We start from the raw sequence: 16,670 nt of genomic DNA, 5'->3' as shown, positions 1-16,670 counted from the left end.
AGAAGCAAGACCATGGACAGTGGCAGATTTGAACAGTGGAGGTTGCAGAGCATTGAAAGGCTGCACGGGTGCCTACACTGCCCTAGGAACGACATTTCTTCTCTCTGATGAACATCTAACCACTACAAAGTATTCTTCAGATGGCTCTCTGCAAGTCCCTTGTTAGGACAGCCAAGAGATGAGAAGGTATACTGGGGAAGGGATAATGCTTTAGCTCCATCACGTCTCAAAGCTCTGTCTCAAGGAATTGTCCATCAGCCAGTCTCACACAACTGGTCCAGTCTCTCACAGCTCCTTTTACTCCTTTTCATCTATTATTTGCAATTTGTAGTCTCAGAGTGCTTTAGAAATATTATGAAAAGCTCCTCACATTTCTCTAAGGGAGCCTGGTAAATATTTCCCCTTTTACAGACAGCAAAAGAAGGTATGGAGAAGTCAGATGTTCACAGAATGAGCCAGTCAAAAGAACCTCTCAGACAACAGATATCTGCAGGGCCTAGGAGAGTCTCTCTACAGAGTAAGACAGGTACTCAGAGCCCAGAGCAGGGAATTTGGGGTGCCCCTCTTCCCCAGGCAGCCAGCTCTCATCACCCAGCAACCCCACACTTTTTGATACCTGACATTTTTGGAGGCTCTTCGTCGAGTTTGTCTCTTGGGGGTCTCATCATCTTCGTCATCATCGTCATCTTCAGATGACTCTGGTTTCTTTCTCTTCTTGCCACACTGGCGTTTGTGAGGCTTTTTAACACTGGTCTTGGCCACTGTTCTAAAATGAGAAGTCATAAAACCATAATCCAGCACGTTTCACCCAAACATCCACCTCAGCAAGTCATTAAGGAAGCAAGAATCTCAAGTCTCAGACTCCTAGGGCTTTAGACTGCTCCAACTGCATAGAAACCACTGCATCACTCACTGGAGCATGAAATGGGGAGACAAGAGAGTAACCAGCTCCTAGATTTACTAGGTCATAAATAAAGGTAATACTGCAGGGGAAAAAAAAGAGCCCACATTCTTTAGCACCAAAGAGAAATCATCTCTCCAGCACAGGCAGGAAAAGAGACAGCCCGAGCCACCAACTCCTTACCTCCTCTGGGCAGGTCTCCTCGCTTTAATTTTCTTCGGTTCAGGCTCACTCTCTCCACTAGTGCCCTGTTCCCCTCCATCTTCATCCTCTTCTTCACCAGAGATGTCTCTTTTCCATTTATTTCTACAGTCAGAAATGTAGGTCAGGAAGGGCAACCATATTTCAACCCAAATCCCTGGCTAAGCTGACATCCAAGCCATACTAGCAGGCCATAACCATGAGCAAAAGGTGCAAACTTCACTCTTGGTTGTTCAGTGCAATGGATGAGGGATTTTATGGTGTGATTCTTTGCTTTTAGCAAGAGGCCTGAGTCACCTAAGTTTTAGTTCACATACTGGCAGTCTGTCTTGAGTGCCTTTGAACACATACTGCAGCAGTGCTTGTGGCAGGGCCGTGCTTCTTACAACGGGGTGGCAATGGCTTTGGTTTATCTATTTTTCTTTTTCCATTTCTGCTTTTCTGCAGTGAGCTGGAAAGGTCTTAAGAGAAGTGCTCACTTTCACTCATGGAGTATAAACCACAACATGCTCAGTTACATGATCTCCTCCTAGCCTGGAAAATGGAGCAAAGAAGCCTCCTGACATCTAAATTCAGGCAATTAAAGCTTCCAAGCATGAAACCAAATCACATCGTACCATTAGTGGAAGGAAGCACGTTTGCTGTGGGCAATTCAGAACAATGCTGCAGCTCCAAAATGCCCTTTGAAGGAGCAAGAGAGGGTGTCCTCTCTCCAAGAGGATGTGGAGACTACTCTCCTTGCTCAGGAGAGGTCCCTATTACCACAGCCCTCCCTGTGTCTGATTAGTTTTCCTCCCGCACCGATGTGTGCAACTGAATGAAAAACTGAGAGACAAGAAACAGAAGAGCACAGGATTTTGTGGCTGTGTTTAAAGTTTTCTCCAGCAGGCACCTTACACTTCAGTTCACTTCAGTGTGTGGAAAAACTAAAAAGTACTTATTAGATGGGAAAAGGCAGTAAAATCTGACTGTAAGTTAACTCAGCCACAGTGATCAGACACCCAAAATATCCTTTGTGGAAATCCTTTTCTTTTAGCAGGTACCACTGATACAAGAGGATGACAACTTGGCATTTTATTCTCTGCTAATCAAAAAGGTGGGTGGAAACTGAACTATTTTAGGAACAAGTTCTTTACCATGAGGGTAGTGAAACACTGGAACAGGTTACCCAGGGAGGTGGTTGAGGCCCAGTCCCTGGAGATATTCAGGTGAGGCTCAACAGGGCTCTGGGCAAACTGATCTAGTTGACGATGTCCCTGCTGACTGCAGAGGGGGTTGGTCTTAGACGACCTTTAGAAGTCCCTTCCAAACCAGACTATTCTGTGATTTTATTTTAAGTATCTATGAAGGAGAATAAGTAGAAGGACTAAGAGCAGTAAGGGAACCTGACTTGTTCAGATTCCATCACAGGCAAAGTGGGAAAACAGAAACAAAAGCAAAGTTGGGAAATTGTATCCAATATTCACCCTTCAATTTCAGTCACCCAGAGTATTATCACTGGAAATACTAATCAATTTCTTTTGCAAGCTCTCCAAGCTGACAACACCTATCAAAGAACCCAGCTGTGGAGAACAAACCAAACCAGAGTGTCACCATTCCAAACCCTCTCCCTAGAAACTTACGTTTTTTTCATTTGCTTCTGGCCTCTTCTTTTTGGGCTCTCATTTTCAGATTCACTACTTGCCTTTAATTGAAAAGAAAGAAAATCAGGTTGTAGGCTTCAGCTCTGGACTGTCTCTCTTCAAGGATGCAACTCAAACACATGCATGTGGTCTGAGCTCAGGCAGAGCCCCACTGCTCTTTCACTGCAGCACAGGAAGGAAGCTTTGGTGCGACTGTGCAGGTTCCCAGCACCATTCCCTCTGCAATGCCTGAGCTGCAGGGTTAATGCTGCTGTACTCTCAGCATGGAGAAGGTATCTCTCTGCAGAAAGGTTGGAGAGCTCTACTACATCTGTCCTGGAGTCCCTTAGCTCAAGATGCATGAGGCTGCAACCCCCCTCCCCCTCATCATCAACCTCCAGGACCTGGCAGATGCCACCTTAGCAGCTGCAGTGTCCAGGCAGACCTGCAGTGTGTGCAACACTCCATGGATTACAAACCCACAGGTGAATTTAGCTCACCAAACCCTGCCCTGCAGCCTAGTGAGAGCTCAGCTGCTGGTACCTCTGCCCATGGTGCAAGGTAAGCATCACTTCTGTCTGATGCTCAAGAGCCAGGCTGCAGCATAACTTTGTGCTTTCTGGCCAGCATCTGCAGGGCCTGCTGCAGTGCTAAGGCTCAGCTATTCTACATGCCTTGGAACTGAGAGGGCAGTGGCTGAACATACTCTGGTGAGCACCCAGACCTCCCATTTCAGCAGTTTTTTTCAGGTTTAGTTTCTGTGACTGCAGAAACTTTGGCAGCCACACAGATGCACCACGATCTCTGCTTTCATTACAGACACTTTCTATAAGGAAGGAAATGCTTATAAAAAGACAATGTTCTCATCACAAGAGTGTCCTTGCTCCCCTGAGGACCTGACTGGCTCAGAGCCATGCCCCTGCTGCTTTCCTCCTAATCCTCCAGTCTCCACCAGTGAAGTCTCTCTGGTTAAATAGATCAGAAGATATTCTAACTACCTGCTGTGCTACTTTAAATGTGGGGGTCATTAACTGCTACAGACCAAGACAGCTACAAAAAAATATCCTTAGGCAGGCTGGACGAGACTCCATTTTCACAAAACCTAGTCAGCATAAAAGCAGATTTACACTAGTAACACCCCTCAGCAAACAGACCACTTTGTCTTGTACACTGGTCCCAGAAAACTGAGAGCAGCTCTTTGAGGTTTCTAAAGGAGTATTAAAATGATAGAAGTATCCTCCAAACCTTGCTTGCTCTACACATTTACTGGAAACCTTCCCCTTCATTCTGCTTTCTGCAGCAGTAATCAGCTCTAGCTCTAGGTAATGCCTACCCAACACCTCAGGTACCTCAGTTTGCATCTCCTGCTGTACCACCGCCCTCCTGGATACAGTCAGCAAAGCCTACCAGCAAAGCCTCACAGTTTTGTGAGAAGGCGTGAGCTGCAACATGAAAAAGTTGAGGCTCTGGAGAGCCAAGGTCTACCCCTTTGCTTTCTTTATTTCCATTCTGCAGCTTCCCTTCCACTAGCAGAAACTTCCCTCTTGCTTGCATCCCTGTTTCCATTTAAAGACACAGAAATCCTTCCTGCCACATCAGACCAGCAGCTTTGCTGAATTTTAGCTGTGACACAGGAACACCTTTTGCACCACTTCTTACTCTGAATGTCTCTTCATCCACCTGTCTCACAGCCCTGCAGAAGAGCTCATCTCCTTCACCAAGTATCCAGGAAGCAAGCGACTGGCAAACAGCGCAGAGCACCCTGCCTGCCCTTGCAACACAAGCTAAGCATTCCACAGATTGCAGTTTCAACAGGCCAAGTTTCAGAAGTCCTCACTTCTCTTTTTTCATCTCTTCTCTGCCCTGTGAGGCACGCTGCTTTGTTATGACAATCCTGGCACGTTTTTGTGAGAGCTATCCCTCAAAGCATGTCTACTTTCTGCTGCCTTTTGGCAAACCCCAAGCAAAGAGAGGTGGGTTTGTCTTCTGCTCTACGTCAGACAAGATCACATTTGGAGAAACCCAAATAGAACCTTTGGCTCTTTGAAACTAACTCCAAAATCTTTGCCAAAATCCCATTTTAAAGTCTCTAGTGTCCATTTTCCTAATGCCTCTGCTCTGTTTCTGCCTCTACAAAGCCAATTTCATCTCTTAATGACTCTTCTTTCCCTCCCTTCTTCCTGCCTTGAAAAAAAATGTAACTTGTGACTGCAATTCAGCTGCCCTCAGTTACATCTTTCAAAGACATCATTGTCTTTTTTGGCTGTATGTCAAGGCCAGCTCGATCTCCTCTGACACAGCCAGTCCCCAGCCTGAGTCATCTGCCTGCCTTGTGCTCCCACACCCTCCCTGCACGGGTGCTGGGAAGCGCTGTGCCTGCAGCAGCCACCTGTGACTCAGCCTCTCCTCGCTGCTCCCTCGCCTACCGCTGACCTGTGTCTCACCAGCTCCTCCTGTCATGCTGTCCCTGGTGTGCCAAGCTCCAGTCCCTGGCCAAAAGCTGCCTTTCATCATTTCATACAGAACTACTAATCACTTTTTTAAAAAATAAAAGCAGAAGCACATTTTAGCAACCTCTTAATTCTGCTTAAATCCACATTTCATGATCCAGCTGCAAAACTCTGTGCTGACTTCTATGCTCCTTCTCTCTCTCTAGAGACATTCAAAACCCACCTGAATGTGCTCCTGTGTGACCTACTCTAGGTGACCCTGCTCTGGCAGGAGGGTTGGACTCAATGATCTTTGGAGGTCCCTTCCAACCTCTAACACTCTGTGACTCTGTGACTTGCTCAAATCAGCCCAAGGGTGAGATTTGCACCTCTGCCTTGGACTCCTGTTACACCCCATTATCAACATCAACCCACAGGCTCTGCCTGATGGTCAGTTCCTCAGTTAAGGAAGTGTAGATGATAACCAGAGAGCTGGGAGCATGCCACATCCAGAATATGCAGCTGAGGTGCCAGCTGCACTGCAGCCTGCCACTCACTGTCACCAGGAAGCAGCCTGAGTGGGCAATCACATGCAATTTGAATTTTAGTATTGTCACTTCCCTGAATGACACAAGCTAAACTGATAAAATCCATCTCCAGGCTCCACCAGGGCTTTTGTCAGCCCAGTAAGATACTGGGCAACACACAGCTCGCTCTCAGAGCCTGAGTATCAGCACTGGCAAAGTTCTACTGGGCTCAGGCTGCCCCTCTGGGGTGCTGCTGCTGTGGCCAAAGGGAAGGTGACTTGCCTCCTGTGGTTCCCCCTTTCTCTACTGTGCCAATCACTGCTTCCAGCTGGACTAGAAACTGGTCTCTTATGATCTGCTTTCCCCAGCTCCAGCTGAAGGGATTAGCCTTCCCCCTCCCATCTAATTTCATCTTTTTCTCCCTCAGCACACAAAATGTGCATGTTTTTACTCAAGTCATTATCAATGGAGCAACACTGTTCAGAACCCAGTGATGCTGCACACACAGCACCAAGCAAAGCAATGCTGCAGCAGCTTTCAAGTTCTGGTCTTATAGGTTGTCCATGAGTGTCCTCACCACTAGCCCAGGGCAGGAGAAATGGAGACTTAAGAGTCATGGGCATGTTCCATGTGAGCCTCCTGAGCTCATGTTGCCTACTAGGAGAGATGAAGATGCTTAAAGGAAGGCAAGAAGTGTTTCAGACTAACGTTGAAGTGGGGATTTGCTCATTTCAAGCTTCACAGAGGCCAAAGCTGGAGAACCTCAGCTCACCAGGTTAGTTTTATTATGTCTGCTGAACTCTCTCTCAGCAATACTAGTAGCAGCATGTGAACTTTGAGCAAAGACACGAGGTAAAGCACTGATCAAAATGTAAATGAGCAGAAGCTGGTTTTCAGTAATCAAACCAACTCTACTTTGGGAACACCTCTGGTGTGTGACTTGTGGCCTCTCTCACCATGCCACTGATCACTGACTTCAACCTCAAACTACCCTTTCAATGACAAAAAGCTTGTGTCTGCTTTGGGCACATTTATTTCTCAGCTGCCCTAGAATACTCTAAAAGGCACCTGGCTCTGCATGTCTCACTTCCCCTGGCTGAAACCTGAGGCTGATTTATGAACTGCAAAGAAAAGACATGGGTCAAGTACTGATTTGACTACAAAATTCACATGTGCTCTTATTCCTGGAGACAGCTCTAAGCCCTCCCAGCAGTTCTGTACCCCTATGCAAAAACTGCCCTTTCACTTTGATTTCTGCCCATGTCTCGGTATTGATCACCATTTATCACCCTCTCAACTACAGCTCAGAGACCTACACCACACGCTTGGTGGCCTCTGGGTAGTTCCCAAGCTCTGAGAAGTAAATAATTTCTAACACAGAAATAACTCTGCCCAAACTGCTGGTCTCAAGAGGACAGCGTTGAGAATGAGCAGTGCCCCCAAAACTGAACCACCTCCACCTACGTGCCACCTTCCCCGGCCCAGGGTGAGTCATGGGGCAGCACAGGGGAGGTATGATGATGGCTGGTTCTTGTTCTCTGAGCCTGCCAGGAAGCTGCCCGGGCGATGCTGTTTGCTAACACTGCAGAGAAGCGTTAGGGAAGAAGGCAATTAAAAGCTCCTAGACACTGTGCTGGAAGTCCCAAGCAGCAAGCAACAAGAGGAGGTCACTGGCGACAGGCTTAACCCTGTAAAGGTAAAAAGCAGTTTTAAGAGGTGTCAGGCGCCTTGGGTTTCTGCCAGCTCCAGCAGCAGCAAGGAGTGCTCAGCACCATGCAGGCTCGAGCTAGGCTATTTCCTCCCTCTTGGCGTTTAGGTCTTCCAAAAGCAAGACTGTCCACATCCTCCTGCTCTTTGTGAGGCCCCAGCACTGTGCTCCTGACATGTCACACCCTCCGTCAGACTCTGCTGCAGATGGGAGTCACCCTACAGGGATCAGTCAGCATTGCTTTGGGGGAAAGAGAGGGGAAGGGAGTGTGCCAATTCTGGTAATTTTGGCTTGCTGTTTCACAAAGGGGGCAGTGGGACCATTTGGAGGACTTGAATTTTTTTGTTTTGGTTTGGGTTTGGTTTTTTTTTGTTTTTTACAATATTTTGTGGTATAGCAAAGTTTTTACATCTCAGATCAAGTTAATGTTTTGGTTTTTTCTTTTTTTTTTCTTTTTTGTTAAACTTTATCGTACCTTAAGTAGTAGGAAATAAAGATGTTGAAAAAGAAAACAACATTTGCAAAACCACGTAATATTGTAAAACAAAAAAAAGGTTGGGACTTACCTGAGCCCCTAAGAGGGCACTCGGGTCTGCAGCGGAGGTCTGTGGTGGGTGTGACATCGCCAGCACAGTGCATGCCAGGGCATCGCACAGAGAGGCGGCCGGCGAGCCTGGCCCTTGCAGAACTTGAAAAGGAAAACAAAAGCTAAGTCAATGATGTGCCCCGAGCCCCTTCCTAACCTGCTGCTAGGTGGGACATCCAGCACAGGAGTCTGAGAGGGGCACAGGTGATGACACTGGGGGTGCCACAAGGTTCAGAGGTAAGGCAGCAGAGGAAGGAGCTGGAGATGTGTGTGTGCCACGCGACTCGGAGCCCTCTGGCATCCAAATGTGTGTTTTGAAAGTGAAGCACAAACATCCTGACCATCAAGAGAGCACCACTGGACTTTTGCTCTGCTCAGAATCTGCCCCTCTTATCTTCAGGTTCCCAACATCATGTTTTCGCACCTTGCTGTAAGCTCCAAGCTTTACTTTTGGCCTAAGCCTCTCCCTCGTTTTCTTTCCCCTCTGCTACAGCTACTCAACCTTTCTGAAGACCTGCAGATGAAAACGCAGGAAGTCTGCTGGATGCAAACGAAGGTGGCAGCTTAATCCTACATCTTCTTAAAAAAAAGAAGGCTTGTCTGCCAGACTCTGACCACCATCACCTCCAAATGAAGCATAAAAGACTCCCCTACTATTCACTCAAAAAACAGTGGATGGTTCATAAAGCTGAGCACACACAAATGCAGTTATCAGCATGATCCATTCCAGGACGGGCAACAACAGCTCTTTTGTCATGACGAGGTGTTTCTGGGAAGTTTCCTTTATTCCTAGTTGGATTTGTGTTGTGTTTTGGTGTTTGTTTTGTTTGGGTTTTTTCCCACACAGACTCATTCTCTCCAGGATGTTTCTACAGCAGAGCATGACTTGCTTTATGCCCCACTGCAGCAATCAGATCAGTGCATGCAGATCTCAGTGTCCTGCTGACTCCAGAGCTCTATGGCCAAGCAGATCCGACTGGAGGACTGAGACCTTAACTGTAAAAGGTCCAACATCCATGCATCAAGCTAGGACTCGGTGGTTACAAGGCAATGCAAATGAGACCTGCCTTTGCTCTTTGGGATTGCTTGGCTTGGTATGTTCAGTAATCCCTCATCTTTTGTTTTTTCCTTACCTCATCCTTTATATTAAATCGCGACGGCTCTTGTCTGCTTCGGTTTGACCTCCTAACCCCATAAACATCAGGATATTCTTCCCACATCTGCAAAATAAACAGACCATCAGACGGCCTGCTTCGTCCTCCTTACTTCTGACATTTTAGAAGTTTGATGGTGAATGTCTGGGTTTGTTTCGTTGTTGCTGTTTTTAATAAACATAAAACCATTAGGGAATTAGCAACCAGCATAGGGGCACTTTAAAGAACTGGCTGAAAAGGGCTCATGAGTATTTTGGGGATATGTGGTAACACTCTAAAGCACTGTGTTTTATCTCAGCTTTACAGTGCTCCATCTTTCCACCAGGGTAAAAATTACTCTCCAGCTCATTCAGGCTGAAGGACAGAGTGTTGATAGCCAGTCCTCTACAAGCGAAGGTGCTGAAGGTAAGGCAGCAACACCTCGCATGTAGAATGAATGGACTTCCTGACTCGAAAGTCCACTGTCGTTAGCAGCTTCCATCATGATTCCTTTCCATAGGGAATACTTCATCAGCTGCCTGACATTGCCAGTAGCACCTTCAAAAGCATATTCTGTGGCCCAACCTGGCTGGCAAGGCAGAGGTGCTGCTAGTTCTACTGCTGAAGGCCCTGATACGAATGTGGCCATGGATGTGCAGAGACAGCTACTGGGAATGGTTGTGCTCCACTTGCTGTAACCAGGCCCTAAACAGTTTACACAGTATGTAACAGCATGCACTTGTTCTTGCTGGATAGACAGGAGGAGAAGGGGGAGACAAGAACTGATGCCTAGAGGGTTATGAATGCAGAGCTGTGTTGGCGACACAGGACACCGGAAGATTCCCAGGGCACATACAACCAACCAACGTGTCTCTCAAACACCTACACCAACAACCCTTCTCTCCCTCAGCAGAGCTTATCTTCTTACAGTTTTCTAAACTTATTCATTCCCCTTCAACTTCTCTCCCTCCAGTCATCAAGTGTCTCTAAAAGCCACTGGCAGAAAAAGGAAATCAAAACACAGTGCCAGATGCTGCAGTGACTTGGGATTCAGAGTCTGATGAATACAAGGCTCCAGCCCAGCTTTTCTTTGTGCTACTGTTAAAGGAGTAATGGGATAACACTGCCACAGACAGATTGCAAAGGTGTTTATCTGCTGGGCAGGGAGATAAATTCACATGAAACAAAACCTCAAAATAGTCCCCAAACCATCTGAAGAACTTGACTCAAGTTTTGGATGAGGGATTTACTCCCATTGCATAACTGAATAGCACCCAACGCAAATTAACCTCCCTCTTATGGGTGTATCTAGACAGAAATACCAAATAAACAGTATCATAATTAATTGCCTTGGTTATTCAAGGGGAACAGGTATCAACGTGTCTAGGTAAGACCTAGCTAAGGAAAACACCCATTAACAGAGAAATTAATGAAGGGAGAGGCTTTCTTATTAGAGAGTGCCCTGACCTTTTCATGTTTCATCCATGCTGTGTGTGGCTATGCTCCCTCACAGGGTAATTTTGATGTTTATTGTTAGGGACATGCTCTTAGAAGCCCAGAGGAAAAGAAAACTTCCTTCAATCCCTGCTTATCAACCATAAAACAGAAATATGGTGTCACCACAGCTGCCCTACAAGCACATCCTTCCTTGCCAGTCTGAACACATGAGATTTAGCCATGACCTGAGCTGGCAGCCTAACAATTTGTGATAGAGAGAAGCTGTCAACAAAATCCTTTACTTCTCCCTTGCAAGTAGGTGGGGAGCACAGGCTGCAAGCACTGCCCTTCCTTCTCAGTCTTTACATGCATAGCAACCTTCTCCATACAACTCACTCTCACGAGCAAGCTGTGCAAGTGCAAACCACAGATAAGAAAAACGGGAGACTTACACACCACAAACAAATCTGACCTAAGCTTTTTTTTTCTTCCTTCCAACTTCACCAACTTTCTGTCTCCAAATGGGTAATTCAGCTCCTCTTTCTCACCACCTCACACTACAATCTATGAACTCAGGTGTCTCCACCCCTCAGGTAAAGCAGGTACCCAAGACACAGCTGGGGAGGTGCCAAGCAGGACAACACCACACACATCAGACACTTGCAATTCCTTTCCCTCCTAGGAAGCACCAGGTGGAGGGCAAACCTGGCTATTGAGAGGGATAATGCTAGAGGTTAGCTGGGAAGCCGCAGAGGAAAAAAAACACATCAAAGAACCACTATTCTGGACATAATAAATAATATAAATGAAAACCTTTTTTTCCTCTTCCTCTTTTTTTTGCTTTGTGTTTTTCCAAGAAGGAAGACAGCAAGAGAAAAATCAATGTGGTCCAAATCCTAGACAAGATTTCTCCTGATTATATATTACATGAGTAAGCTTTATTGCCTCTGGGGGACAGGAGAGACAGGGAAGAGGAGTGAAAAGACAGAGACAGGATGAAATGACAAGGTTGTGTAGTGATGACAGATATCCACCCCTCCTTCACACCAGTCAGTCCCATCACTATCTACCTGGTGCCCAAAGGGTTGTTCCATCAAACACACAAGCTCCTGCTAACAAGGATGATACCAGCAAGGCACTAGGACAGACCAAAGAGCCACCCATTGACTTGGGGATACCAGAGTTTGGAAGCTGTTTGGTCAATTTGCAAAGGGGCAGGGAAACTGAAGACAGCTTTGTTAAGGTCCTGCTCCCTGCCCTTTCATGGTGGGTACAAGGGTAACATGGCTGTGCAGAGCAGCAGGGGCAATACCTTCTTAACATCTGCTATCCTTTCCTTCTTAGAGGCTGGTTTTTCTTTGGTTTCAGGAGGGGTCTGCTGGGATTTCGAACATGTTGATTCACTTTCAGATTCAGATTGACTCTCAGAGGACTCCGAGCTGCTGTTTGACTCGCTGCCCTGTTCGCTTTCAGACTGGCTTGCAGAGTCAGAGCCAGAGGCTTCTTCAGATGCCGAGTGACTGATGGTAGAGAAAGAAGAGATTACATTTTGACTGTACTGACACAGCCTAGAAATACGCAGCAAGCAAACCTGAGCCATGTCCAAGCTACAGCAAGAGGCTTGGCATAGCCTAAACGCAAGTGGGAACTGTGTGGCCCCAAACAGACCCCCTGCACTGGCACACTGAAGCAGGAGCAATTCCTTTCCAGGACAGGCATTGAACAAAATCACTGTCCAGTATCTTCTGCACAGATTTCTGAACAAGTCTGGAAGAGACCAGCACAAAAGACTGTATGCATAATACTATATATTATAGTGAATATCACGCTTCTTGCAGAAAGAATAAATTCAGCAACAGAGCAGGAGAAGGACCTTATACAGGCATGTGCTGGGGCAATTCCCCTTTGAAGGATTACACCAATGCTGGGCAGACTGCATTCCTCAAGTAGTAAATAATAACAGGGTAAAACTTGAGATAGGTGTGTTGGGGTTTTATTTCTTTAGGTTACAGTGTGTTAATACACAGAACATTCACTTAAATGCAGGCTCCTGCATAAAACGAGAGGCCAAACTATTTTAGGTGGCCAAAATACTCAAATACCTTTTTGCCCAATCACCCCAACACCTACTTTCTCGTTTAAAACTCAGTTAAACAGAAAACTCATTACAAAGTATAACGCACAGGACAGTAAAAGAGCACTACAAATCCCACTCTGTCACACACCAAAACGCAGAGTGACAACAAGGAGGCTGCAAACGTTTGGAGCAAGGGGCGTTGTCTTTCCAAGCCAGCTGCTGAGCTGTAGCTGGATGTTTCTGTAATACTTAAGGGCATGTACCATGAATAAAAAAGAGTCAGGAAAACTTTGCAGAGGGAATCCAGACTTTTAATTTACCTCCTTTGGTACTAAATGACAAAAGTAGCAAGAGGTGTGGAAGGCTGTCCCGAGACTTCACCATTCGAGAAAGAATACAAAGAAAATAAAAAGAGGGAACACCACAAGGAGAGGTACAGACAGTTGGGCAGAAATCTGTCACTGGACTGGGCTACGGCTATCAGGTACATCCGTATGCAAACAGGGCTCATTAACACCGCGTTAGTAAGTTTTCTGCTCTCAGATAAAGCCTCCGAGGGTCTCTGAGGAAGGGGAGCGGGTGGGCCCCGGCAGCTCTGCAGCGGTGGACAAGTCCTGAGGTCCCGGCTGCCGTCTCGCCGGGAGCGGGCAGAGGGCAGCAGCCGAGCAGGGCGGGATCTGGCTGCAGCAATCCCTGCGGCGCAGGGCAGGGCGCGCCGCCAGGCTCCCGGCCGCCATTTTACACCCGGGCCTCTTCCACCATCTTGCGAGTCCCCTGCGGTGCCGGTTGCTGCTCTGGGGCTGTACAAGTCCCGCCGTGTAAGAGCGTAGCACGTGCAGGGAAAAAAACATTGGTGCAGTGAGAATTTTTAAGCCCGAAGGACTAGAAACTAAGCTTTTTCAGCGTGGAAGGTGAACGACTGCATTGCTGGTTTCATTGTCCATGCAGGGTTTCGAAGGAGATCTAGGTGTCTCATCGCTTCCTCCTAGAAGGGCTGGAAAATCAAGTTGAACTACCACCCTTCCAGGCCACCCAGTCACTGCTGTCTCCTACGATGTCCCATTGCTGATACCTTGTGACTTCTCCTTGCTCGCCTGCTGCCCTGCAGCTCTCTGAACAGCTTGGCATTGAGCACATCCACACAGCTGCTGGCATCTGCTCCCCATGTCCCGCTCAAAAGCATCACTTTGCCACCAAGCCTACTTACAGCAAGTGAAGGACCTTCGCTTGAAGAATGTTGACAGTTACAGGGTTTGTTTTCAATAAAACCAAAGGACCTTTATTAGCAAACACTGCCATACCACTCGAGGAAAGGGTGCTGCAGCAGCTCTGGGGACAGCTGGTTTCCACAGGCAGGGCTTGGCAGGACACAATTCCATAGAGCCTTCTGTAGGGATGGAGACTTGACCTCCATGAAAAGAAGGTGATCTGTAGGCATCCAAACCTCTACTATCATGATCCAAAACTGCTGAATCGTGTTGGCATCCCATGTTCCACAGTGATGCAAGAAAGAGGAAGACACTTTTCTTCAATCATATTTATTAGCAGTAACTGGAATAATTTATAACAGCCCAGACTAGACTGAGACCAGACAGCTTTGGCAGTATTTGCTTAAGGGCAGAGCAGTAATTACTGCCTTCCTCCCACTCCCAAGGCCCTAAGCTTTATTTCAAGGGTACAGGGACAAAGCCTTTCTGCATATCAACAGCATGTGCTTTATCCACAACATTAACTGGACACTCTAATTCTGGGTTTTTGGTTGGTTGGTGGTTTTTGTCAGGATAAGAAGTGTGTTATCTGAAAAGAGAGCAACTTCTTAGTGACAACATGGCACACACATCTCCAGATATCTACTTGCCTTACTGAGGAAAAAGATTTAGATGAGAAGTATGTCTTTTTGAAGGCTGTGACAAATAATTCTTTTTAAGTAAGCAACCTGCTACCAAGGCAAAAGGATATGTGCTTGATGAAAAGACAACTTAAAAGGCTAATTCCATAAAGTAATCCTATCACCAGGACAATCAGGAAGCACTCCTTCCTTCACCACGGAGTATAAAGGATTTGTGACATTATAGATCAAGTCAGGCTTTACCCTGTACATAACGGGAGATTTGAGTCCTCTTTTCAGAAGCTATTTTGGGCATATGCCCTGTTTTAATGTATCTAAGTTAACATCCAGACGAAACCTACTTTCAATTAAACTGTGAGTGGGGGATAAGCTATAAATGCCAGTTACAAAAATCATGATTCAACCACTTTACTGTCCTCCAAATCCATCAGAGAAACACTCTGAACACAAAGAAAGCTATAGCTGCACCGTTGGGAACTCCCTCAAAGTGAGACATTCCTGTAAAAACAGAGATCTGCTTAGACTGAGCCAAGTATGTTCCTCTGGTTTCTAAGAAATACTTCAGGCTATAATTCTGCTTTAATTAAGAGCCTGCTCCTGACTTGAGGGAAAAGAAAACCAAATCATCCCTTACTAAGAAGGACGTGTTGGTTCCAAGAAATAAGTAGCTGAACAGCAGTGATAAGACCCTTTACAATCAAACATCAAAGTTTACAAGGCAATTAATTACAGCAAGCCTGAAGCCTCCAGCCTTAGCATTTAATATTTCACATATGACTTCATTTTATGGATAATTTTTGCTAACAGAAAAAATAATAATAAAAAAGAAATTATAAGCTCTCAACAAGTACAAACAGCAGTTATGGTTCCAGAAGGTGCAAGACAAGATGAAAACCCAACACACAATTCACATCTGAAAAGGAAATTGCTCCAAGTGGGACTGTTCAATGCAACACTTTAAAATCTGTCTTTGATGGACAGAACTTGAATTTAACCAAGGAGACAAAGTAGCATTAACAACTCAGGACCCTCCCACAAGCCAAGCTCCTCCTAGCTCTAAGAACTCCAAAGCTAAGTTCATTTTGCAAGCTGAGCACCTGTGAAAACACCCCGGGCAGGCTCAAGGACAGCCTCTCCCCTTTCTGACCAATCCTCACTCTACAGTCCACGTTTCCAGTACTCACCTCATGCTTATGCCAGCTCTGACGAGGCTGCTGAACATCTCCAGGGCCGCTGGAACTTCAATACCCGTCAGAAGGCTAGCCCAGAGTCAAACTGGTCTCTGCCGGCTTAGTAAGCAAGCCGCTCCAGGAACCGGGAACACTACGTCTGGCAGCACAGCCGAGATGCAGAGGAGAAAATGGGCAAACAAGTCCCAATTTTGGGGCACCAGCAAGCCAGCTGCAAGCCAAGCCAGTCAAGTTTGGCCACCTCTGACTCCTCAACGTCCCTCTGTGGCAGAGCCAAGCCAACTGCCAGCTTGCTCAAAACATTCCAACTCCATGGCAACCTCGGAACCACAGGTCAGCCCACTGGACCTGCTGAAACAGACACAGGGCACAGCAGCAGGCAGCCATGCTGCACTCTGAAGGGAGTAGGATGTCTTCTCAAGATCAGATCTATCTGTTGGATTTAAGTCTACCAGGAAAATAGCAGCTCTTCAAGCCAGGGCTGCCAGCCACACCCATCCACCAGTGGCACTGGCCGTTGCTTTACTCCAAAGCACAGCCCAAAGCCAACGCAGGCAACCAATTTGCAGCTGTTTTAAGTGAGGTGTCTTCCTAAAGTCACCTACACACAAACCATCGTGCACACAAAGGGATAGTGACAAACCACAGAAGATGCTAACACACCAGCTCAGCAGAATACCCTGTTGTTCATCACTATTTCCTTTGAATGTTTGATCTATAAATGTGAGCCTTTATTACTATATTACGTTATTATATATAAACATGTATGAAATGCCTACATGTATTGCAAATAGAAAACAGCACCACCAGTCAACCTTGATGCATGCACTCTAGGCTGTAAAAAAAGCACCAAATCACATCTCATCTCATCTCTAAGCTAAACAAGCCAGGGAGAGAAACAAAAGAATGATTGTGGCTGCAGATCATCTAATGAAGAGGGGACAATATTTGATAAAGGGGGATAATAAGTGGACAACAGAGGACCAAGAGCTTCATGGAATCCAGCCCTT

At 46.4% G+C, this 16,670-nt stretch overlaps 1 protein-coding gene across 3 annotated transcripts in view; it reads right to left on the bottom strand.

The window, feature by feature from the left end:
- Positions 1 to 16,078, bottom strand: part of CHD2 (chromodomain helicase DNA binding protein 2) — a 46,710-nt gene extending 30,632 nt beyond the window's left edge. For 2 of the 3 annotated variants that reach the window (XM_054387809.1, XM_054387810.1), the window contains exons 1-6: positions 15,655 to 16,078; positions 11,857 to 12,064; positions 9,108 to 9,194; positions 2,725 to 2,786; positions 1,085 to 1,207; positions 617 to 766 (exon numbers count right to left, since the gene is read on the bottom strand). In XM_054387809.1, coding sequence (XP_054243784.1) covers positions 617 to 766; positions 1,085 to 1,207; positions 2,725 to 2,786; positions 9,108 to 9,194; positions 11,857 to 12,064; positions 15,655 to 15,692 — 668 coding nt within the window. In that variant the 5' untranslated portion in view covers positions 15,693 to 16,078. Of the gene's footprint in view, positions 1 to 616; positions 767 to 1,084; positions 1,208 to 2,724; positions 2,787 to 7,954; positions 8,023 to 9,107; positions 9,195 to 11,856; positions 12,065 to 15,654 lie in introns of those variants that run through there. The other variant, XM_054387811.1, reaches the window with a different exon arrangement.
- Between the last annotated feature and the right edge of the window lie 592 nt (positions 16,079 to 16,670).

The sequence above is a fragment of the Indicator indicator genome, chromosome 16 (assembly GCF_027791375.1).
Source record: "Indicator indicator isolate 239-I01 chromosome 16, UM_Iind_1.1, whole genome shotgun sequence".
NCBI classification, from domain to species: domain Eukaryota; kingdom Metazoa; phylum Chordata; class Aves; order Piciformes; family Indicatoridae; genus Indicator; species Indicator indicator.
The sequence above is the reverse complement of the archived record's forward strand: the minus strand, read 5'-3'. Positions and strand labels throughout refer to the sequence as shown.